The 25,871-nt window shown below is 43.0% G+C and overlaps 1 protein-coding gene across 3 annotated transcripts in view; it reads left to right on the plus strand.

Moving 5' to 3' along the window:
* The window catches only part of ARL3 (ARF like GTPase 3), a 63,877-nt gene extending 38,926 nt beyond the window's left edge, over positions 1-24,951 (plus strand). The window contains exons 6-7 of one of the 3 annotated variants that reach the window (XR_013214485.1): positions 20,894-24,075; positions 24,116-24,951. Coding sequence is in view for 1 of the 3 variants with exons in the window: in XM_077258659.1 (XP_077114774.1) it covers positions 20,894-20,941 (48 nt within the window). In the remaining 2 variants the exon portion in view is untranslated. Of the gene's footprint in view, positions 1-20,893 lie in introns of all 3 variants that reach the window. The other 2 variants (XR_013214484.1, XM_077258659.1) reach the window with 2 other exon arrangements.
* The last annotated feature ends 920 nt before the right edge of the window (positions 24,952-25,871 follow it).

Raw genomic sequence — 25,871 nt, forward strand, 5'->3', positions numbered from 1 at the left:
AAAAGGCACTGCTAGTAGGGAATACCATTGCCATGATCAGGCAGGTGGTCAAAGTAACCTCCCAATGAATGTGAGGACCCAAGATTTCCCAGCAGGACATTGCCCAGAGCATCACACTGCTTCCGTCATAGTGCTATCTGTTCCCCGGGCAAGCGAGACACACATGCACCAGCCATCCACATGTTAAAACGCCACTTCAGTATTGTTTTGTTTTTTTACTTCTTTAGTGCTAGAGTGGTGTTTTCAATGTAAGTCCCAGTCATATACTCGCCCTCCGGTGTCTTCCCTGTTTTTGATGCCGCTACGGTCCTGCAAAGCCATCTAGTCCCATCGGAAGTCAGAAGTTACGTCACAACCTCTCAATACAAGTCTATGAGAGCAAGAATAATGCTTTCATAGACTTGTATTGAAAAATGACCTCTGCACCACTCCACTGGTGCCTCCGATAGGTCGATTTTCACCGGAGACCAGCGGGAGCGGTTCTGGAAACAGATGAAGGTGGCGGCAGTTGAGCATGAGACAGGTGGCAGGGGAATTACATTTAAAGCGCCACTCCAGTATCGTTCTAGAGGAATCTTGGCCCACTCTTCTTTATATTGTTGCTTAAAGGGAACGTGTCACCTTGGGAAAAACTCTTTCTCTAAGCAGTTGCACAGTCAAACCTTAGGGTGAAATGACTGTGATGGTCACTAATTGGACGCAGGGCTCACATTTTATAACAACTGCACGAGCCCTGAGAGCGCAAGCGCTGGTGCTGCTAGCACGGGAGGTGAGTATAGGTGTTTTTATTTTATTGGTGCCAAACATTCACATTAAGAAGGGGTTGTCCTAGTGAACATATGACTGAATGATCTAAAGCAGCAAACTGCCCAAACTTCTGCTTCTATCAGAGTGGTAACACTGGCTGACGGAATATTAATGAAGGGCATCTGCCTGCTACTCACCCTCTTAATTCACATGGAAACTGTCATGGTGCACTTAACTATTCACACACTGCTTCTGCATTTTGGCCTAGTTCATCTGAGATTGTATTTGCCTACATTTTACACCTTTTAATGACCGGGTGTTATTGTTTATGTCCTGATACGTAAAACCATAGAATGCAAGGAGGGTGTGCGTAGATTTCCTCGGTTCCCATTAGTGGTGACAATTGTTTTCATCAGATTTCCCATTGAGTATGTGAAACGGTTGCATTGACTCCAATATTTTGCATGTTTGTCTGTAAACTGAATCCCGCCTGCATATACCATGGCTCTGCAGTTCGCTTTTAACCTTCTTCCCACCTTTTGGTATTCTGACGGAACTGTTGTATTTGTATCATTTTTTTTTTAGCTATGTCACCATATTAGAGAAGCTCGGTGGCTCAGTGGTTAGCACTGCAGCCTTGCAGCCCTGGGGTCATGGGTTTTAAACCCACCAAGGACTAGATCTGCAAAGAGTTTGTATGTTCTCCCCGTGTTTACGGGGGTTTCCTCCGGGTACTCCGGTTTCCTCCCACATTCCAAAGACAAACTGACAAGGAATATAGATTGTGAGCCCCAATGGGGACAGCGATAATATCTGTAAAGCTGTGGAATTAATGGTGCTATATAAGTGAGTAAAATAAATATTGGACCTGGTGGACCCTTCATATATGTACTTCTAGAACATTCGCCCATCTACTTCTCTCGTAGCATCTTCTGGACCCCCCAGCGTAGTTGTTGTTATTGTCTGCCATTTATTTTTCCATGACTTTGTGTATTGTCCTGTATTTAAAAGAAAAGGTGAACAAGAAGCCTTCCCGACAGCGACCCTCTATGGAGTCTGCACTTTTATCCTGCAGCCTTTCGGCATACATGTCAGCTGAATTAGAGCTTTTCCTGTAAGGACCTGGCATCATGACCTCTTGGGAGGAGCTGCATGGTGCGTGTTGAGGAAGATGCATTGCAGGCCCTTACTAGGTAACGGCTATGTATACGCCTTGCATCTTATTGCTATAGTGCTGGCTTTCTTATAGATCTCCTTGCTGGTAATGCTGCTGACTGTCTCCCTGGCTGCCGTCCACGCTCTCCCAGCTGCCTCTCCATTGCCAGTGGGGCTGCCTCCTCCCTGTCCTGCTCTAGGCTTCCTATAGGGTTATCTAAGGGAAGCCTGCCTTTGCCAGTCTCCTGATTCCTCCCTATCATACCCGAATAGTAGGAGACAGCCGCAGAAAATTAACACTATCAATTCCATGTACTCCCACCCCACCAGTTTCTCTACTATTGGTTGCTATGGATTAGTGTTGTAGCGCAGTCACACACTGCGATCACCACTAGGTGGCAGTAGGGAGGCCTTTAGGCTGCAGCCTTTTCTGGCGTTTCCAGCCGGCGGCCTTTATTCTACTCTCTGATTCCTGTAGTCAGACCTGCAAGTTAAAGCTTGTGGGTTTCCTGCAAAATGTCTTTGCTTAAGAGCAGCTTGAGATTTACTTAACTCAGTATAGATGTCCGCTCTTTTCGTCTTTGGAATCTATCCAAATCTATTGACGTGTCCGCAGGATGTTCTTCTCTCTTTATTCCATAGAAAGGGATACACTACATTTTTGGGGGGTTTTAGGAACACAAAATTAGTTTGTGCTACTCTAGGCAGCCATGCTTTTATTCTGACATACAGCGGTATGTAAAAGTTTGGGCACCCCCTGGTCAAAATGACTGTTATTGTGAACAGTTAAGCAAGTTGAAGATTAAATCATCTCTAAAAGGGCTAAAGTTAAAGATGACACATTTCCTTTGTATTTTAGGCAAAAAATATATGTATTGTCATTTTTTACATTTTAAAAACTCCAAAAAGAAAAATGGGCCTTTTGACCAAGGTTTCAGACCTTAGTTAGCCTGTTAGGGTTATGGCTTGTTCACTGTCATCGTTGGGAAAGGCCAGGTGATGCTTTATTAAAACCCAGCCTCCTCTAACCTTGTGCCAAAAAAACAGCAGCCATGGGTTCTTCTAAGCAGCTGCCTGGCACTCTGAAAATGGTGGAGGCCCACAAAGCAGGAGAAGGCTATAAGAAGATAGCAAAGCGTTTTCAAGTTGCCCTTTCTTCAATTTGAAATGTAATTCAGAAATGTCAGTGAACAGGAACAGTGGAGGTCAAGATAAGATCTGGAAAACTAAGCTAAACTTCAGTGAGAGCTGCTCTTAGGATTTCTAGAGAGGCAAATCAGAACAACCGATTTACTGCAAAGACCTTCAGAAAGATTTAGCAGACTCTGGGGTTGTGGAACATTGTTCTGCTGCTCCGAGATACCTGCACAAATATGGTCTTCATGAAGAGCCATAAGAAGAAAACCTCTCTTGTGTCCTTATCATAAAATTCAGTATCAGAAGTATGCGAAAGAACAGCTACACAAGCTGAGGCATTCTGGAAAATAGATCTCCTTGGCCACAATGATCGAAGGTAAATGTGGAGAAAAAAGGGCACAGAATTACAGGAAAAGAACATCTCACCAACCATTAAGCATGGGGATGGATAATAATAATAATAATCTTTATTTTTATATAGTGCTAACATATTCCGCAGCCCTTTACAGTTTGCACACATCATCGCAGTCCCCGATGGGGCTCACAATCTAAATTCCCTCTCAGTATGTCTTTAGAATGTGGGAGGAAACCAGAGAACCCCACGCAAACCCGGGTTGAACATACAAACTCTTTGCAGATGTTGTCCTTGATGGGATCAATCATGCTTTGGGGTTGTGTTGCAGCCAATGGCACAGGGAACATGTCACAGGTAGAGGGAAGAATGGATTCAAAGAAATTTCAACAAATTCTTGATGCAAACCTAACAGCATCTGTAAAAAATATCTGAAGTTGAAAAGAGGATGGTTTCTACAAATAGATAATGATCCGAAACCCATGTTAAAATCCACAATAGACGACCTCAAAAGGCACAAGCTGAAAGTCTTACATTGGCCCTCACAGTCCCCTGATCTCAAGATCATTGGAAATCTGTGGCTAGACCTCAACATAGCAGTGCATGCAAGAGGACCCAGGCATCTCACAGAACTGAAACAATTTTTCCAAGAAAGAAAGGATAAAAATTCCTTAAACAAGAATTAAAAGACTCTTGGCTGGCTACAAAAAACGTTTACAAGCTGTGATACTTTCAAAAGAGGTGCTACTAGGTACTAACCATGCAGGGTGCCCAAACGTTTACATCAGCCCATTTTTCTTTTTGTAATTTTTAAAATGTAGAAGATGACAATATATACTGTGTGTGCGTGTGTGTGTGTGTGTGTGTGTGTGTGTATGTGTGTGTATGTGTGTATATATGTGTATATATATATATATATATATATATATATATATATATATATATATATATATAATATTATTTTTATTTATTTTTATTTTTTTTCCTAAAGTACAAATAAATGTGTCATCCCTAACTTTAGGCCTTTTAGAGATCATTTAATCTTTAACTTGCTTAACTGTTCACAATAACAGTAATTTTAACCGGGGGTGCCCAAACTTTTACATGCCACTGAAATTGATATCACATACTGAAAAGAGAGCTTTATTTCTATCATCATTTCATCACCTAAAGCCAATAGTGTGTAGGAACACTTGACTGCTGGATCAATTTGAATCCATGGAGACATATGGCTGTGCATAGGAGCTGTAAGCACAAAATGAGCTTGTTATCAAGACTCTTTCCAAAATTTCTTTTTTATGGAGTAATAAAATTTAGTTTCTGAAGTGATTCCAGCCTATAATGTATCAAAGGGATACACCCTGGGTGAGATCAAGTCAACAGGGCAGCAGAGCTGTGGAGTCGGTAAGCCAAACCTCCCACTCCTCAATTTCCCTGACTGACTTCACGACTCCGACTCCACAGCACTGGTCACTACTGAGCATGTACATAAAGTGCAGCACAGATTCATCTCCGCTATGACTCCACAGCACTGGTCACTACTGAGCATGTACATAAAGTGCAGCACTGATTCATCTCCGCTATGACTCCACAGCACTGGTCACTACTGAGCATGTACATAAAGTGCAGCACTGATTCATCTCCGCTGCGACTCCACAGCATTGGTCACTACTGAGCATGTACATAAAGTGCAGCACTGATTAATTTCAACTAACAGCCAAGATCCTTAGATCAGGAACAGAACAGACATTTATAGAACATTTCATAACTTTCCCAAATTCTAATGAAAACATTTAGAGCACATCCTGCATTGTACTGCTGTACCCAATCTATTCTATATTTTCGGAGTCAGTCCATTTTATACCGACTCCAACTCCCACTTCACCAAAATGGACATCAACTCCAACTGCAGAATGCTGGAGTGGCTTTTGGAAGTATGAATTGTACAGGTCCCCCCAGGAAGAAGCGTAGGCGAAACTGCATCGGGTGTGGAGAGGACACATCATTCCCTCTGGTGGCCTTTGGATCTAGGTAATAAACAATAACTGGCAATCTCATTTGGTTGATCGCTACCTGAGGTTGGCTATGCAGAATCCAGGCACAATTAACATATATAAGTAGGAGGGCATTCTTATTATATACTTAGACTGCACTTGCACTTTGATTATAAAAACTTATCATCGTGGTAGGAAAAGCCTATATGCACTTTCCTCTTGATAATTTGCTACAGTTGCATAATTTCCTTTGTTCATTATGCTTTAGATATGACTGCATATATAAAAAATCCTATCTTACTACTTGGATTTATAATATACTGTCTGTGTCCCCCTTCCTTGTTTGGAGGCCTTTTGCCCTGTCTTTTTAATTAGTTTCTTGTTTTTACATGATCTCATGACCCAAACTTAGCAGCCTCGTGTATGCCTATGAGGCTGGGGTGACTGTGGAGTTTGGGTCAGGAGGTCCATGCCGAGGCCGTACAGAACAGGTCGAACTATCTCTTGACATTTGAATGAAATGAAAAGCTATGGCAGGAGACCCAGGAGGACCCCACTGCTAAGAGACATAAATAAGCTAGACTGCCGTTTGCCAATATGTATAGCAGTAAGTGAAAATCTTTCTGGGAAAGATTCTAATGGACCGATGAGACCAAGATAAAGCTTTTTGGTAAAACACATCATTCTACTTTTTACCAAAAACAGAATGAGGGCTACAAAGAAAAGAACACAGTACCTACAGTCAAATATGGTGGAGGGTCAAAGATGTTTTGGGATTGTTTTGCTGCCTCTGGCACTGGGTGTTTTGACTGTGTGAAAAGCATCATGAACTCTGAAGGTCACCAGCAGATTATGGGTCGCTGGGTTTATGTCCTAGGTCATGGGTCTTCAGGAAGAACAAAGACCCCAAACATGCTTCAAGAAGCAGTCAGAAATGGATGGAAATAAAGTGCTGGAGAGTTCTGAAGTGGTCAGCAATGAGTCCAGATCTAAATCCCATTGAACAGCTGTGGAGAGATCTTAAAGTTGCTGTTGGGAGAAGGATCCTTCAGATATGAGAGACCAAGAGCAGTTTGCAAAAGTGGTCAAAAATCCCAGTCTTTATTATACATAAAAGCGGCTGGGGCTTTTTTAGACTCTAACTTCCAGTTACTTCAGGTAACAATACCTTTCCATAATTCCATAATGGTCAGACAACACAAACCCCTATCTTTTTCGATTGAAGAATCTAATGGGAGTGTGCAAAGTTCATTGTGAAGAGAGGGGGAGCAGGGTCAGTCATGATTGGTGGATTCTGTGTTATCAGCTGTGTAAATAGGTGTTACCTGTCATTGCAATCCTGACTCTGATGATAAGGAACCTGCTGAACACTCTTCCTGAAAGGATAGGAAGTATGCGTCTCACATAGCTCTAGTGGTGAGTGTGAAAGTTGCAAGATTACTAATTTATTTATTTTTTTAATGAAGATCGTGATCTAACAAAAAATAAAATGGTTTTTAAAACACACATGGCACACAAAACCCTGACTTAAACAATAGGTAATTTTCTGACGACGCATCCCATTTAAGGTTGACATTGCATGCTGGAGTCGTCTCGTATTTGAGGCCTGCTTCTTATTCGGGAATCCTATTACAACTTTGCTCCCCTGTTTGTCGCTCCCCAGTCACACGGTGTGATACATTGCTTCTTCACCTGCATTTATAGGTTTGGTTATAACATTCTAGCCATCTGGTTCAGGAAATGATTAACCAGAAAGCAGTGTGCGGGTTCCCGGCGTGCGTGTCCTCTGCAGGTTGGTGGATCTCGTCTGGCCCCGTCCTTGGTGCTGCGTTCAGCTACATCTTTATGTACAGCTTTGTTGGAATGCCGCTGTGCGTGCCTCGTTCCTGCACCGTGCCCTCGCCACGCACCTCGCCCTCCCTTCCTAGATGCTGTGCCTTTGAATGAATGCTGATTACTCCCTTTTTCCCCCCACCAATGTGCAGCCCTCCATAGATTTCACGCTATTTGAGCAGACTGGATTATTTAATAGATCTCTTAGATAGATGTCGCAGCCTCTGGAGTAAGTGGAGGAGTCCGCTGATCTCCATTGTTTTTCAGCTGCCTCAGCTGTTCCGCATCAGCCAATAAACCCACATTGAAAATTAATGAAGGGCCACGTCTCATGTTTGGCATGATGGCTCCTGATCCGGGCAGATAGCGATCAGGCTACAGATGCATGGGATGACTTCATTCCAGAGACACATCTGATACTTTAGCAGTTATTCACCGCAGCGAGGTGGAGGATGAGGAGACGTATGTAGGATAGATATAGTATTGATTCTAATGCCGGTTAATGGTGAATGCTGATAATGTGATGTCACCGGTTAACCGCTTCTCGGGAATCCTATTTCACATTGTGAACCTTCTAGAAAACAACTTGTCGACTTGACAGAAATTACCCATTATACTGATTATTGGGGTTCATCACTGTTTAGACTTGTGCTGTTAATTATGGAGGCCATAAACATTGGGATATATTCAGGCAATGCTACCAACTTGCCGTTTTTGTCTGCTGCAACACCCCCACAAAACGCAGCAGTTCTTCTGAGATCGCAGCAAAACTGCAGAATTTAGCATCATGGTTAAAGGGCACCTGTTACCTCGTTTTTTCAGTATGAGATAAAAATACTGTTAAATAGGGCCTGAGCTGTGCATTACAACAGTGTATTTTGTGGACCCCGATTCCCCACCTATGCTGCCAAAATACGTTACCAAAGTAGCCGTTTTCGCCTGTCAATCAGGCTGGTCTGGTCAAAAGGGCGTGGTGTCTTCCCCCAGATCTTGCTTAGTTTTCCGTTGGTGGCGTAGTGGTTTGCGCATGCCCAAGGTCCCGAATCCACTGCACAGGGGAGTTAAAAGAGCGCGATGTGCACTATTTCATTGGTGCTCGATGGGGGCGGCCATCTTCCTTTGGCCGCGCGTGCGCAGAAGCGGCGCTCTGCTGGCCGCGGCTTCAGGAAAATGGCCGCGGGATGCCGCGCGTGCGCAGATGGAGATCGCGGCGGCCATTTTCGTGAAGCCGAGATGCGAACTCTGCTTCACGAAAATGGCCACCGCGATAGCCATCTGCGCACGCGCGGATGCCCGCGGCCATTTTCCTGAAGCCGCGGCCAGCAGAGCGCCGCTTCTGCGCACGCACGGCCAAAGCAAGATGGCCGCGCCCACCGACCACCAATGAAATAACGGACATCGCTGCTATTTTCACTCCCCTGTGCAGGATTCGGGACCTTGGACATGCGCACACCACTACGCCACCAACGTAATGATGAGCCTGATCTGGGGGAGAAACAGCGCTGTGACCACGCCCATCCGACCTGACCAACTTGAGTGACAGGACAAAACTGCCACTTCACAAAGGTATTTCGGCAGCCTAACGGGGGTGTAAAGGCACCAAAAAGGCACTAATGTAAAGCCCAGCTCTGCCCCTATTTCACACTATTTTTATCTAATCTTTAAAAAACGGGGTGATAGGTTCCCTTTAAGAAGGCGTCTGCAATGCCAAATGCAGAGACCTTCTGCCACCAGATGTAGAGCGACTGCTGCATCTGACACTGACTTCTAGTTGGCCTGTGACTGCATGTATTTAAATCACTTACTTGCAGTCACAAGCCAGCCACTTCCGACACCGGAGAATCCTCACAGTGCGCACGCTGCACACTGTGAGGATTTACAAGTCTGTAGTCACATTGAGTCACTGCAGACTTGAAGCCTGGAGAACCCAGTTAAGTAAAGGATTGTATTTTGTCTGAACACAGATATTAAGATCCTATCCACACATTGCAGAAGAAAATCTCTGTGTTTTCCGATTTGCAGCATGTCTTTAGTGGTGCAATAGATTTCTAGACCTGCCTGTATAGGTATTTTAGTCCTCCTAATGTCGTATTCTTCTGTTTATCCTCCACCTGCTATAATAATATCATGTTACTTCTCCTTTAAGCCTGTTACCTATTCCAACCTATAAATCCACTTTATGGGACAAGCAACCAGCATTAACATTAACACAGCAACATCTTTACTGAAGCGCCATCTGTCACCTCCTACATCCATCCGCCTCCATAGTGGCTGAGCTAGTATTGTTCAGTATAGATTAACGTTTAAAAACTCAGTACTTTGATTCAAAATAATCTTTGGCCGGTGATAAAGGGCAAGTTTTATCCTATGCGACCCAGTGATGTAATGCACCTGGCTTTTTAGTTATGCCTTATAAACCCCTGTGTGATATTCCCCAGATTTAATGTGAAGCCGTAGACTTTGGTGTTCCCGTACTGTGCTGACTGCACTTACTATGCTTCAACTGTTTTTATTTCCTACATGTCACATATATTTTATGGGCTTTGTTCAAGAAACTGTGAACATAGGCATCATTTTTTTTCTTAACTCTTTTTTTTTTTTTTTTTTTTTTACCATTATGTTATTAAACTACATCATAGGCTACATTCCCACAATCAGGAGGTAGCAGCGCTTTTGACCCAGCGCATTTTCGCGGCGTTCTAATCATACAGGTAAATCCGCATCTGCTCACTGAACTATGCGAATTTACCACATCCAATATATATCTATTGTGGACATTTCTGTTGCGGAGACATGCGGCGGCTTGTAAACCCGCGCCGCAGGTGAGTTTACGCAACGTCAAACAGAAGCAAAGTGGGCATGGGATTTCTATAAATCCCATCCACTGTGCTTGTACTGTACAACGCAAGTGCGATGCCTCCAAATCACGTGAGCATGCAGCCATAGTGCTTCACAGTAAAATATATAACTTCTGGGTGCAGGAGTGGTAAGTTTGCTTTTAGTTTTTAACTGCTTTTGCTACATTGCGTGAATGCCACAGGCTCATAAGCTATGCCCACATCATCCACAGCAGGTGTCAAATGTATCTTATAGCTCACACCGTCAGCAGGGATCTCAGCTCACTGGAGCAAGTTCAGAGAAGAGCTGCCAGGATGGTGAGCAGACTGCAAACTATGTCCTAGGAGGAATGAATAAAGGATCTGAAGAAAAGAAGGCTAAGAGGAGATTTAATAGCTGTCTACAACTATCTGAAGGGATGTCACAGATTAGATACTAGAAAAAACTTTTTGACAGTGAGGGTGATCAATGAGTGGAGCAGGCTGCCACGAGAGGTGGTGAGTTCTCCTTCAATGGAAGTCTTCAAACAGAGGCTGGAAAGACATCTGTCTGAGGTGGTGTAGTGGATCCTGCATTGAGCAGGAGGTTAGACATGATGACCCTTGAGGTCCCTTCCAACTCTTAACATTTTTTTATTCTATGATTCTAACTCCAGTCCTGGCTTTTTAGTTGTACTGTGGCACCTAAGGAGTTTAACTATGGGAACAAACCTTCTGTTACACCATAAATGTTCCCCTCAAAAAAATTCAAGGTTTCCAAAGCAAAAGCCTCAGTGTCTGCAGTGCGTTTTTTGACTTTTAGACCCTGCAAACGATGGGGAAAAAATAAAAGTTAAGAAGTTATACAAAAAATTCTTCCTTTTTATGAGATAAAGCCCAGCCCACATAAACAAGCCTTCATATGGCTACGTTAATGGAAAAATAAAATGGCTCTTGGAATAAGGGGAGGCAAAAGAACAAAACAGGTTTCAGGTCCTTAAGGCCCAACATAGGCTAACACAGAAGGGATTAAGTAATGGACGTAACAGTTTTAATGTATTATAGTTATTTATAGATTATTGTTTGTTTTGGCTCCCGAGATCTCAATCTGTGTATGCAGTGCCTCCGGTGACCAGTTTCCCAATGTCCACCACAGTGAAAACAATGGGAAGTGCCAGGACTCTGCCTACAATTTCTGAAAGCCTGGGACCTGCCGCAGCCTGACACTTCCAACACCCCTCCTCCCAGCCTGGGGCACGCAGTATCGCTCACTCTTGCCGCCACCAGTTTCCTACAACAGCGACCCTGCCTCCTGTGTTCTTGGGGTTGTACTCCTCCTACTGCCTCCAAACTCGGCAAGTGGAGTTGATGCCAAAAAGTTATAAGTCTCATCTGACCACATGACCTTCTCCCATCATCCAGATGGTCATTGGCGAAATTCAAACGGGCCTGGACATGTGCTGGCGTGAGCAGGGGGACATTGCATGCCTCGCACAATTTTAATCCATGATGGCATAGTGTTATTACCGATAATGTTTGAGGCTGTGGTCCCAGCTCTCTTCAGGTCATTGTCCAGGACCTCCCGTGTACTTCTGGGCTGATTCCAAACTTTTCTCAATCATACTTACAGCATAAAGAAAGCCCCAGACTGAGGAAGATTGACAGTCATCTTGTGTTTCTTCCATTTTCTAATAATTGTGCCAACAGTTGTTGCCTTACCTATTGTCCTGTAGCCCATCCCAGTTTTGTGCAGGTCTACAGTTTTGACCCTGTTGTCCTTAGACAGCTCTTTGGTCTTGGCCGTGGTGGAAAGGTTTGGAGTGTGATTGATTCAGTGTGTGGACAGGTGTCTTTTAAACATGTAGCAAATTCAAACAGGTGAAATTATGAGTAGTTAGGGCTGTTTAAGATGAACTAACAGATCTGTGAGCGCCAGAATTCTTGCTGTAGGTAGGTGATCATATACTTATTTCATGCAATAAAATGCAATTTAATTATGTAAAAATCATACAAGGTGTTTTTTGGTCTTTATTTTTAGATTTTGTGTCTTATAGTTGTGTGTACCTACAATAAAAATTACCGACCTCTCCATTCTTTGTAGGTGGAAAAACTTGTAAAATCGTCCGTGTATCAAATAGTTATTTTCCCCATGAGATATTGTATGATGCTATTTTGTCACACAATATGGACCTGACAGCTGATTCCTACAACCCGACCCCTACCTCGGGCAGCAGGAATCAGACATTGGCTCTATTGCTTTGCTCCCCTACACTGACAGGTGTCTTCTGTGTTTAGAATTCTTCAAGTTGACATTGACATTCTGAGTCCTAATGGTGTGCAATATGCGCTCTGTTAGGATTTCGCTCTACTCGAATTGATTCAACCGGTCATCATGTGATCGATCATTTGCCATCTGCAGACTTGTGGTCCCAATTGAAAATGAACCAATAAAGCTCTACCACCTGCCTAGTTACCGCAGATTCTGTCTTTCTGAATATGATATTTTATAGCATGAAAAGATTCAACTAATATATAAAGCTGAATGTGTGTATGTATGTATGTATGTGTGTGTGTCCGGGATTGGCATCTGCACCGTCACAGCTACTGCATCAAAATTTTGCACAGTCACACGTCTGGACCCCGAGAGCGTCATAGGCTATGTTGTGAGGCGAAATTTTAACCCCGCGCGTTCCAATTCACCAAACAATTTTGCCCCTATCTACATAATGGGGAAAAAGTGAAAGGAAAAGTGTTGGAGGCAAATTAACAGCTGCCAGATGTGAACAAGGGGGACTTAAAGAATGAGAGCAATGGCGCCAAAGAGTATATACTGTACAGTTGCTAAGGTGGGGCTCCGACAAGGGATACTCACCACACACGGGGATATGAACACACACACAAAATGCGCCACACACTACCACGTGCTTAAACACATATACGACCCTCAGCACACATTTCACCACACATACACCAACCTCGCCACATAAAAGTCGAAACACAAAAGTCGCCGCTCAAAACTCGCCACGCACAAAACTCGCCACATGCAAAACTAGGCTCACGCAAAACTCGCCACACGTGCAAAACTCACCTCATGGAAAACTCGCCACACGCAAAACTTGCACATGCGGAAAAATTGCCACATGCACAAAAGTTGCAACACATGCAAAAGTTGCCTCACACAAAACTTGCACATACTCAAAAGGCACCACACATAAAACTCGCCACGCGCAAAACTCGCCATGCGCAAAACTTGCTGCACACAACTTGCTACACTAACCTGTCACATGCAACTCAACACACAAAACTCATCTCACAAAAGACGCTACATGCATGTCGCCACACGCAACTCAACACACACAACGTGACACATGAAACTCGCCCTAAAACACACACAAGTCTGGTATTATCCTTCAAAAATAAAAATCTGATTAATAAGCAGACAAACTACAAGAGCAACAACTGTACCATATAGGAAATACGGCAGCTGTCAGTCACATTACCTGTCTATTATGTGTATGTGTGAGCTAATATATACTGCCAGGGGGGAGGGCTTCCTGTAGGCTGGGGATTTATCAGGCTGCCAATTTAGCTTACAAATACTGAGGTAAAAATACTGAGCAAATAACGTGTCAACGCGGTCTAATACAGGAGATGACATACAGATATATACTATATACAGGAGGAGATGACACACAGGTATATACTATATACAGGGGAGATGACACAGGTATATACTATATACAGGAGGAGATGACATACAGGTATATAATATATACAGGGGAGATGACACACAGGTATATACTATATACAGGAGATGACATACAGATATATACTATATACAGGAGGAGATGACACACAGGTATATAATATATACAGGGGAGATGACACACAGGTATATACTATATACAGGAGGATATGACACACTGGTATATACTATATACAGGGGAGATGACATACAGGTACATACTATATACAGGGGAGATGACACAGGTATATACTATATACAGGGGAGATGACACACAGGTATATACTATATACAGGAGGAGATGACACACAGGTATATACTATATACAGGAGGAGATGACACACATATATACTATATACAGGGGAGATGACACAGGTATATACTATATACAGGGGAGATGACACACAGGTATATACAGAGGAGATGACACACAGGTATATACTATATACAGGAGGAGATGACATACAGGTACATACTATATACAGGAGGAGATGACATACAGGTACATACTATATACAGGAGAAGATGACATACAGGTACATACTATATACAGGGGAGATGACATACAGGTATATACTATATACAGGAGATGACATACAGGTATATACTATATATAGGAGGAGATGACATACAGGTATATACTGTATATAGTATATACCTGTATATAGTATACGTATACAGGTATATACTATATACAGGAGGAGATGACACATAGGTATATACAATATACAGGAGGAGATGACATACAGCAGGTATATACTATTTACAGGGGAGATGACATACAGGTATATACTATATACAGGAGATGACATACAGGTGTATACTATATATAAGGGAGATGACAAATATGTATATACTGAGGGGAAAATGAGAGGTGTGAGGTGAAAATGAAAAGGTGTGAGTGCAAATTGAGAGGAGTGAGGGAAAATAGTAGAGTGATCGGAAAATGACAGATGTGAGGTCAAAATGACAAGAGTTAGGGGGGAATGAGAGGAGTGAGGGGGAAAATAAGAGGAGTGAGGGGGAAAATGAGAGGTGGAAGGGAGAAAATGAGAAATGTTTAAGGGAAAAATGAGAGGCGTGATGGGAAAATAAGAGAAGTGAGGTGCTATAACTAACCACAGATATTTACTATGCCCAGGCAACGCCGGGCTCTTCAGCTAGTTTAAAATATAACCTTTAATAATACACACTTAAAATCCATTAGCCCTGGATACAGAAATATTTGATTCTAGGTCCATAAGTGAGTATTTATAAAAACCCACATTAATGGTTTATTGGACCTATAAGTACAAATTCTGCTAGGTGTAGACACTCCTAGTCCAATCATTACCCATACACTCTTAGAATGAGTTCATGCTACCAAAAGTGTACCACAACAACATAGAACATACAAAGATAGAAAGTGTCATTGTGCATAAGGGTGCAAAAAAGTGTCAATCTCACCCAGTTCATCCGTAGACGGTAAATTGGACAGATTCATCTGGATGTTCAGGAGCCGCTGTTTAAACCGATCGTGCCCTCTGCAGGTGCTCCAGCAACAAAAATCCCCCCAATGCGTTTCTTTTCTACCTCTTGAGATGTCATCAGGGAAGTGTACTTGCTGGGGGGGGGGGGGACTTCTGTACAAACGAATCATGAGGTCCACATTGCTCTCTATTTCATGGAGCAGAAAGGTGCCACAGTGCTTCAAAGTGCTTAGTGCCGGAATAGAGAAAAAAAGCAGAAAAAAAAATCCCATAATGGTGGGTATTACTTCAGAGAGAACAGAGTGCTATCCTCTCCAATTATAGAGCCGGGCTCCTGCAACATCTTATCCTGGTTTGCGGCACTCCTTATTAGTATGTTTCATTAAGAATTTGGGCTTGCCGTGGACACCGTGCCACTTACTGACGTCTCCATTAGGGGAGGGATCCAGATGTCATCCATTCACATCCGGTGTATCCTTGTAACCATGGTTACCCGGCAAGACTACAAGTCAGTCCTCAATCAACTCATATCCGAAGGCACGGCATGAGAAACATGCCTACTCTTGAACATTTAGATCTACCAAGGAGGCCGTGTCATTTATAGTGTCTCCAAAGGAGGCGAGATCCCACCATCTCCTATTCACATCCAGCGTATCCTTGCAACCTTGGTTTTCCGGCCGGATTAATAACCAATTCCTCTCGACGTAATGGCATAGATAATCCCGTATCTTCGGTACGCATCTTGCCGTATCTGGAAGTGTCCACCTTCTCATTGTGAGTGGTTTGGTCTAGGGTGGGTGCGGGCATCACGGTCATTACCATAGTAACCCGACATTCATATTCATAAATCAATGGATTCGGGGAGTTCTGTGGGAACCATATAGCCATAAAGGTTCATTTCCCATTACCGGAATAGACAGAGACAATTAAATGAAGCATCTATAATTTAACTGCTCATTTAGTCCTCCTTGGGTTGTGGTGCCCAGACAGAATATCCACCTAGCCTCTTTTCGTAGCAGAATTTTATTGATGTCACCTCCTCTGCTACACAATCTATGCCAATAAAAGACATAACCTTGCTATCACCACCATGCACAGAGTTCACGTGTTTTGCCAGTGGTGTGTCTCTGTTGTTGGAGATATCGCCTAAATGTTCCCCAATTCTCCTCCTTAGTTCTCCTTCCCACATAAACAGATCGCCTTGTAAACTACCTATTTGGTTCTAATGAAATGTCTAATTTCAAAGCATTTCCCTGTTGAATTACTGGTGAAATATTTTGCAGGTACAATATTTGAGAACGCTCCATGCATCCACTGCACCTGAAATTGCCCCTAGGTCTCATTGGTAGCCAAATTTTGTTGGGCATTACAAAGTGGCGTTGTGTTATTCGATCACCTATGGAACGATCCTTTCTGAAGGTGATTTGAGGTTTCGATCCTATTATTTCCTTTAGATGTTTATCCATAGTCAGAGTATCTCAGTATTTTTCCATTATCACTTTCGCCTGTGGTGCCCCATTGTCATATGTTGCCACCATTCTAATGTAGTCAGAACCTTCTATTTTACTGTCTTTTGGGGCCAGTAAGGCTACTTTCACACTAGTCCATCGGTACGGGCCGTCGCAAACCGTCGGCCCGACGTACCGATGGACAGTGTGTTAATGTAGCACAACGTTGGCAGCGGATGCAGTTTTACAACGCATCCGCTGCCCATTGTGAGTTCTGGGGAGGAGGGGGCAGAGTTTCGGCCGTGCATGCGCGGTCGAAAATGGCGGACCTGAAGCACAAAAAAAAGTTACATGAAACATTTTTTTGTGCCGACGGTCCGCCAAAACACGTCGCATCCGTCGCACAACGGATGCAACGTGTTGCAATCCGTCGCAATGCGTCGCTAATGAAAGTCTATGGAGAAAAAACACATCCTGCGGGCAAATTTGCAGGATGCGTTTTTTCTCCAAAACGATGCATTGCGACGTCCGTCACACAACGCAAGTGTGAAAGTAGCCTAAGGCTTCCCTATCTTGGCTTAGGGCAAATTAACATGCCTTTCTTAGAACCTAATACGTGTAACCTCTATCGAGGAACCTCATATGTAGATCCCTTGCTTGATTTATAAATTCAACCATGGTCAAGCAATTTCTTTTTTGGATACTGACCCTTGGGGATTCCCTTGTTCAATGGGGGAGGATGGTGGCTCTCTCACCAAAGAAGGGAATTTTGGTCACAGTATGCTTTCGGTAAACCGTAGTGTTCAAACTGCCGTCGCCAGAAAAGCGCAATGCTAAGATCCTGCGCAGAAACCTCAAACTCCCAGGCCTCTGGTTGAGGACCCGAGAATGAGAAAGGACAAATAAGACCACCCCCATTGGGGGATGAGAAGAAAGTGTGTGTATATGTATGTATATATGTGTATGTATATATGTGTATGTACATATGTATATATATGTGTATATATATATATATATATATATATATATATATATATATATATATATCTACCATATAATTGTCTAAGGGTCACTTCCGTCTTTCTGTCTGTCTTTCTTTCTGTCACGGATATTCATTGGTCGCGGCCTCTGTCTGTCATGGAGCCCAAGTCACTGATTGGTCGTGGCAAAACAGCCACGACCAATCAGCGACGGGCACAGTCCGGCGGAAAAATGGCCGCTCCTTCCTCCCTGCAGTCAGTGCCCGCTCCGTACTCCCCTCCAGTCTGCCCTCACACAGGGTTAATGGCAGCGGTAACGGACCGCGTTATGCCGCGGTGTAATGCACTCCGTTACCGACGCTATTAACCCTGTGTGACCAACTTTTTACTATTCAGGCTGCCTATGCAGCATGAATAGTAAAACGATCTAATGTTAAAAATAATAATAATAAAAAAAAAATCTTTATATACTCACCGTCCGTCTGCCCCCGGATCGACAACAGGTCTTTCCCGCTCGCGACACTCCGGTAACCGGTCCATGCTCGCGAGACCGTTACATCATCATCTCGCGAGATCGCAATGCACTCTTGAGACCGGAGCGCACGAGCAGCGTCGGGAATCACTTCGCTTGGATCAGGGGGCTCCGGAAGGTGAGTATATAATTATTTTTTATTTTATTTCTTTTTTTTTAACAGGGATATGATGCCCACATTGCTATATACTACGTGGGCTGGGCAATATACTACATGGGCTGTGCTATATACTACGTGGCTGGGCAATATACTACATGGGCTGGGCAATATACTACGTGGCTGCGCAATATACTACATGGGCTGTGCTATATACTACGTGGCTGGGCAATATACTACGTGGCTGGGCAATATACTACGTGGCTGGGCAATATACTACGTGGCTGGGCAATATACTACGTGGCTGGGCAATATACTACATGGGCTGGGCAATATACTACATGGGCTGGGCAATATACTACGTGGCTGCGCAATATACTACATGGGCTGTGCTATATACTACGTGGCTGGGCAATATGCTACGTGGCTGGGCAATATACTACGTGGCTGCGCAATATACTACATCGGCTGTGTTATATACTACGTGGCTGGGCAATATACTACATGGGCTGTGCTATATACTACGTGGCTGGGCAATATACTACGTGGCTGGGCAATATACTACATGGGCTGGGCAATATACTACATGGGCTGGGCTATATACTACGTGGGCTGCGCAATATACAATGTGGCCTGCGCAATGTACAACGTGGGCTGCGCAATGTACAATGTGGGCTGCGCAATGTACAACGTGGGCTGCGCAATGTACAACGTGGGCTGCGCAATGTACAACGTGGGCTGCGCAATGTACAACGTGGGCTGCCCAATGTACAACGTGGGCTGCGCAATGTACAACGTGGGCTGCGCAATGTGCTACGTGGGCTGCGCAATGTACAACGTGGGCTGCGCAATGTACAGCGTGGGCTGCGCAATGTACAACGTGGGCTGCCCAATGTGCTGCGTGGGCTGTGCAATGTACTACGTGGCCTTTGCTATACACTACGCATACATACGAATACCCGATGCGTTAGAATTGGGCCACCATCTAGTGTGTGTGTGTGTGTGTGTATGTATATATATATATATATATATATATATATATATATATATATATATATATATATGACATACACATATATATGCAGATTTTGACCAATAGAATGTCATTACATGCAGTAAATTTGCATGTACTGGCAAACAAGTGCAGTGCACTAAAACGCTACTATTCCTGATCGTTGGGATGTAGCCTCAGGGTTATGGCTTGTTCACTATCATTGTTAAGAAAGGCCAGGTAGTGCAAATTTCCCAGCTTTATAAAAATCCTGCCTCCTCTAAACTTTTGTTAAAAAAACAGTAGGCATGGGTGGTTCTTAGCATCTGCCTAGCGCTCTGAAACTTAAATGGTGGAGGCCCACAAAGCAGGAGAAGGCTATAAGAATATAGCAAATTGTTTTCAAGTTGCCCTTTCTTCAGTTCAAAATGTAATTAAGAAATGGCAGTTAACAGGAACAGTGGAGGTCAAGAAAAGGTCTGGAAGACCAAGCTAAATTTCAGTGATAGCTGCTCATTGGATTGCTAGAGAGGCAAATCATAGTCCCTGCTTGATTGCAAAAAACCTTTAGGTTTTGAAAAATATCCCAGGGATAGAAAGGCATAAGCAATGCAAAAGTCTAATAAAATGTGTCATTTATTTCAACAATAGTAACAAACAAAAAAAAAATTAAAAATACAAGGAAATTTCTCTAGGTGAATGAAGCTGAAAGCAAACCTCAAAGGCCAGAAATAGTAATAAGCAAGGCAGTAGAATTACATACACATGCACTGATGCAGAATTGGACCATAAAAGGTTAAAAAAAAAACCTCAAAAGAATGTTCACTTATCATAAAGTGCTCAGTGCTAATTTAAAGTGGAACACAATGTAGCACGGTAGTACAGGCCTCGGTCCTAGCATACTGTGCGAGAGCAGATCAGCATTGTAAAGTGCAAATGTGCCTTCTGATGACAAGCTGCCAAAAAACATGAAAGAAATGATACTTACAAAAATGTTGCTTCTGGCCAAAGGTGCTCCCGAGCTACCCGACAGTGCCGTTTCGCCTGACTGGCTTCCTCAATAGGGGGCATGTGTGTTGCATTAGCATCGTGTGTGTTTAAGTACTACGATAACAAGTGGGGATAGCATCGGTGTGATCAGCATGATATTGCGCATGCGCGAGTCATAGGACTTCCTTCCTATGTAATCATTGACTTCTGGATCCCCGCGCTTGGAACGCTCTACGTCACTGGGTGAGCGGGGCTGGAAGCCACAAGGTCCTCCAGAAACAGAGCATGCGCGAATGGAGCACCGAAGCCCAGTGTACGGGGGGTATGTAATGAAAAAGGCATTAGGCATAAAGACATAGGCATAAAAAGTAACAGAGCATACCGGTGGTGGCAAACTCTCACACACTGGTGAAAATAGGACTAAAAAATGTGGAAAAAAATGTATTAGATATGATCCAAAATGAAATCCATAGTTTTGTAAAAGTTGTCTGGTTTCACGGCAAATCAGAATTTAGCTATGTCTATATTTAATTTGGAAAGCATAAGTAAAGTGAACCTGCTAAGTAGCATTATTCTCGTATTTCATACATTTCTTTTTCTTTTGTAGGATGGAATGAACTGGGTCTGCAAAAATGTTAATGCAAAGAAGAAATAATGAACTGTAAAGCAACTTTCTATTCATCTGCGAAGGACTCTGAGGTCAAAGCTAACTCGTCTTTTTGCACCAATTCCCGATTAAACAGAAATAAACACTATACGCTGGCCAGGAGTAGATCATTTCAAACAAAGCATGTCTACACTGTTTTAGCCTTCCTGCCGTGTATTTAATCTTTTCAATGACAGTCATGTATCTTTAAACCCCAGTGTAACTGAGCATCTACAGTAGGTGTAGAAAAGAGTCTTTGTTAAATGCCTATTGTACCATACATTGGCATCAGTCGGCGATGTAGGAACGCTTTTAAATAGTAGCTGCTCTGTATTAATGCCCAGGTGGCCTCTCTTCACTAAACACCGCTGGAGTGCAAGGGACAGGATGGAAATGTGAGTTCTGCTTCTTAGATCTGCCACCAATAGCATTTAAATTGGGCTTTGCCTAAAAGACGTTCTAGTAACTTTAGTAGCCACAACTGTTTGAAATCCCAAGAAGTATTTCTTGATTGTCAAAAGTTTTCTTCTTCCTTATCTCCTTGTTTTCCACTGGTTAAGAAGCAATACTTGTGATTGGAGTAGACTTGGAGCAAGTATCAACTGCTTAAATATCTGCTCAGGCTCTACATTCTGTTCCTTCACAATAGTGACAGACTTAGATTACCTATTCATTAGTTTTTATTTGCAAATGTATTTATTTTTCTCCCAAGTTGGTAGCTGCCAATAAACCGCAGTTATGACGACGAGCTCTACGGATCATAATTTGACAAATAAAAAAAACAAACAGAAGAAGCAAAACAAAAAACTAACAGTCTTCGCGTAGTAAATTTTTGCCATGGGTCTTGGCATAACAATTTAACCATGGTAGCCATTTTTATAGTTCTACAATACCTTGGGTCACATAGAGATGTTTCCTTAAATAAGACTATATAGGGTGTCAATTTTTTGATTTGCAACGCATTTGATTAAATTACATATTTTTGTATCATCATAATGAAAACGAGTTCTATATCATGGAGTTTTTGAGCAGTTATTAAAGGGAACCCGTCATCGGGTTTTCCCAATATAAACCAAAGCCACCACCTTTAACACATCTTTTACAGCAGTTCAAAAGCCTGTATATAAATCCCCAAACCGTTGTGCATATCCAAAAATTACCTTTTATTACCCCTCTACATCATGGACCAGTCGGATGGGCGCCCTAGGGTCTTGTTTGGTGCCCCCTTTACCCTCACAGTCTCCGTCCTTCTGCCTTTCTTGATGTGGATGATGCATCCGTCATTCACACAGCACCGCCGATGCCTCTCCTGCACATTTGAAGCACAGACTCTTCACTCTGTAATGGGCATTTGCCGGCTTTACTTCCATATCATCCGCGCTCTTTGTGTCTCCCGGATCATGCCCGTTACAGGACTTTGCCGTCAGCAGAGCAGAGCGAACAGCACCTGGGCAGTAGCGAGATTGGTGGTGCTGTGTAGGTGATGTAGGATGCATCATTCACATCCCGCAAGGCAGTAGGAGAGCAAGCAGGGAGAGGAGGCGCCGCACAAGACAATCGACTCCCATTAGACCGGACTGAGCCGTAAGGGGGTCATAAAAGGTGTTAAAGGTGGTGTCTTTGTTATATTGGAAAAAATGTTAAAGGTGGTGTCTTTGTTATATTGGAAAAACCGGTGACAGGTTCCCTTTAAGCTTTGTCTTGCTTTTTTGGCTGTTAGACTGACTTTATATTTAACACTAAAACTCCACCAATCTCTACTATCAGCAAAAACTCTCTTCTGCGTTTTTCCTTTTTAGATTCTGCATGTTTTTTGTATGTGTAAAGGAGTTAAGCCTAAAAAAAGAAACTTAATTATTTGACCAAAATCTGGCCAGTTCCTCTGCAGTACACAAGTTTAACTCTAGGGTTCATGATGCTGGGGTCTATGGTGCTGTTTGACAGAAACTGACTGCAGAAGATTGAACTCAACATTTTTGTTTCCCTAATGTTATAATGGACTTTCAAATATAGAGATTTGCCACCATATTGGTAAGGAAAATACATTTATCGTTGACCTAATTGATCATTACAGGTCCCTGTACATGGACAGCTTTAAAATATTGTAAACCGTGCAGTCTTTTTTTTCCATTGTTCCAATGCATTTACAAATGAAGCAAATCTGCAAATGTCTTAAATAAAATTCTAGCGCTGCAAAGGAGGCCTGTGTTTCCATGGTAACAGACTACAATAAAAAACCTCTGTGTAGTCGGATGCCACAGCTACTCTCTGCGATCTGCCGCCTGCTTATTTACAACCTACCAAATGTGTGATTAGTTAACGGCTGTTTCATTAGGACTATTTGCAAAATTGCATCATTTTTTTTAATTATTTTAGATCCCTTTAAGGCAGTGTAAGGTCTATATAGAAAAACAACTCAGATCTCGTGGACATCTCAGGCATGACTGGGAGAAATTGGATTTTGGGTTTAATTTTAAAGTACCACTTCAGCTGATTTTTTTTATTTTGTTTTGTTTTACAATGTTGGAGTGGTGCTTCTAACCTAAGGTCCCTGCCCCTACTGTCATACTTATCTTCCTCCATCTTTACCTTTTTTCAGCGCCGCTCTGGTCCCGTGGTGCCATCTTGGGACCGCAACTTCTGGCTGGCCATAAGTCAGAAGTAATGGTCACAAGTGCTTAATGCAAGTCTATGACAGCCAGAATGAAGCTCTCATAGACTTGCACTGAAAAGCTCACTCCAGCAAACACTGGAGCGATCTGGCAGGTCACAAACTTCTGAAGACCGGCGGGCGCGGCTGAGACAGAAGGCCAAGACGGTGGCAGGAGAGTATAATACTCAGGTCAGTGACCTTAGATTAGAGGCACCACTCCAGAGCGGAAATAAATAAGGCTGGAATTGTGATTTAATGATTACAAGACTCAGATTATTAATTGGGTTGCCCATGCTATGATGACAGACTTGTGAATCCACACCGTGCACACTGTGCAAATTCTCCTACAGTGGGTAGTCATGTGATTTGCATACTTCTGGCCACGTTCCAACTAGACATGTCCTGCCTCACTCAGTTCACTTGTATTGAAGGAATCCGCACACGTCTAGTCTGAATGTGACCACATGAATGTAAATGGCATACTTGCAGGGTTGCCCGCTTTCAGTGGGGGCGCTGGACAATCCTCACAGCGCGCACTGTGTGAAGTCACAAGTCTGGACAACCTCTTTCAATGGAGTTGTGTAGCAACTCTTATTTCTGAGAGCCATGCATGGTAACAGTCAAATGCCCAGCCTGTGTCATGCATGCGAACGATTAAATAGATTAGGATACATACTTGGTACCTTCCAATTTTCCGACGGGTGCCTCTGTCCTGCCAATTGTGGAACAGCATCTCTAAATGCAGAAATGGCAACCCATTCCTTCAGGCATTCCTTCTAACATTTTCTACATGTGACCAAAGTTTTTAGCCGTACCAGAAGTTGATTCGAAAGTTGAAAAAATGTAAAAATGACAAGAAATGTGTAATAGAGAGGATGTCACACGTTCATATGGAAACATGGTCGGAGATAAGTGCAGATGGGTCTGACGTCACTAATTCTAGGAGTTGTGCAAGTTTCATTAGTACTATTTTTGGTACTTTTTAGTAGGTTTTAGATCAATTGGGCCATTGTATTTTGGCAAATGAAGGTGTTTTGACCAGCTCTCGGGATAGTGACAGATTTACACAAACCCTCTCACGTGTAGTCAATCTTCTCTCTTCTACACCTTTCACTGCCCCTTCTTCATACCCAGTTGGTACAATGCAGTGATGCACATTCTAATTGCTGTTTGTTTTTTTTAGAATATACTGTATAGTAATCACATTAAATGTTGGATCTGTATAGTAGGAGGCAATTTACATATTTATTATGTGTTTCTTTTGTGTGCTGAGAAAGGGACCGTTTTTGTTGAAATCAAGACAATTCCAATATGCACGTTTTGTGTATGTCACCATTTACATGGAATAAATTTACAATATATGACAGCGTGTTGTCTTTTGTTGATTTATTTGAGGGCCCTATAAAAGGATTGATTCGCCACCAATGTCTCATATCCCGGACACTGATAACCTGTGTTGCAAGAGCCGTGCTATGTGGAATAGCAGCAGTCTCCTTGTTTTATGAGCTTCCACCACTGTGTCTAAATCCAAATATTGATTACAGACCAAATAAAGATCCGTGTGTAGATCAGTAACCATGCTCAAACCAACAGTTAGAGATAAGGTGCTTACTGATCATTTAAGCTGAGGATAGTAAGCGGCCATCATGGAATCTTTCTCCTAGCCACTTGGATTGGTCTTTGAAAATCATCAGAAAGAAGGAAAACTAGCTGCTTAAAGCAATGTATCTTGATGGAGAAGAAGAGAACTGGAGCACTAGGAAGTAGAGATGGGCTGACACCTGGATGTTCGGGTCCGGCCGAACAGGTACAAAAAGTTCGGTTTTCCAGAACAATACCCGAACCCGGACCACATTCACTTGAATGGGGGGCCCGAACATCTAATGTTTGCCACACTGTCATGGAAAACACCGCTTCTGATTGGCAGTAAAACCATTACTGGCAGTCAGACAGGTGCAGTTCCTGTTATTAACGGCAGTAGGTGTTGGCTGGTGGGAGCAGTAGTCCCATCAGCCGACTCCAGTGACAGGAGGTAAACTTTTTACCTCCTCTCACAGCTGGGGGCCCACTGGTGAAGTCTGTGTTCGGTGTTCGTGCCCGAACAGTAGGTGTTCGGTACAGACGCCGAACTTTACTGTTCAGGTTCACCCAACTCTACTAGGAAGCTGCCTTCAAACTGATGGCTTTTATTTGTGTAACGCGCTTTGGTGTAGTACTTTCTTCTTTTAGATGAAGGGCGGATTGAGTTACCTAACTTGGTTGAATGGAGAACCTTCTGATTCTTTT

Source organism: Ranitomeya variabilis, chromosome 4 (genome assembly GCF_051348905.1).
Source record: "Ranitomeya variabilis isolate aRanVar5 chromosome 4, aRanVar5.hap1, whole genome shotgun sequence".
Taxonomy (NCBI): domain Eukaryota; kingdom Metazoa; phylum Chordata; class Amphibia; order Anura; family Dendrobatidae; genus Ranitomeya; species Ranitomeya variabilis.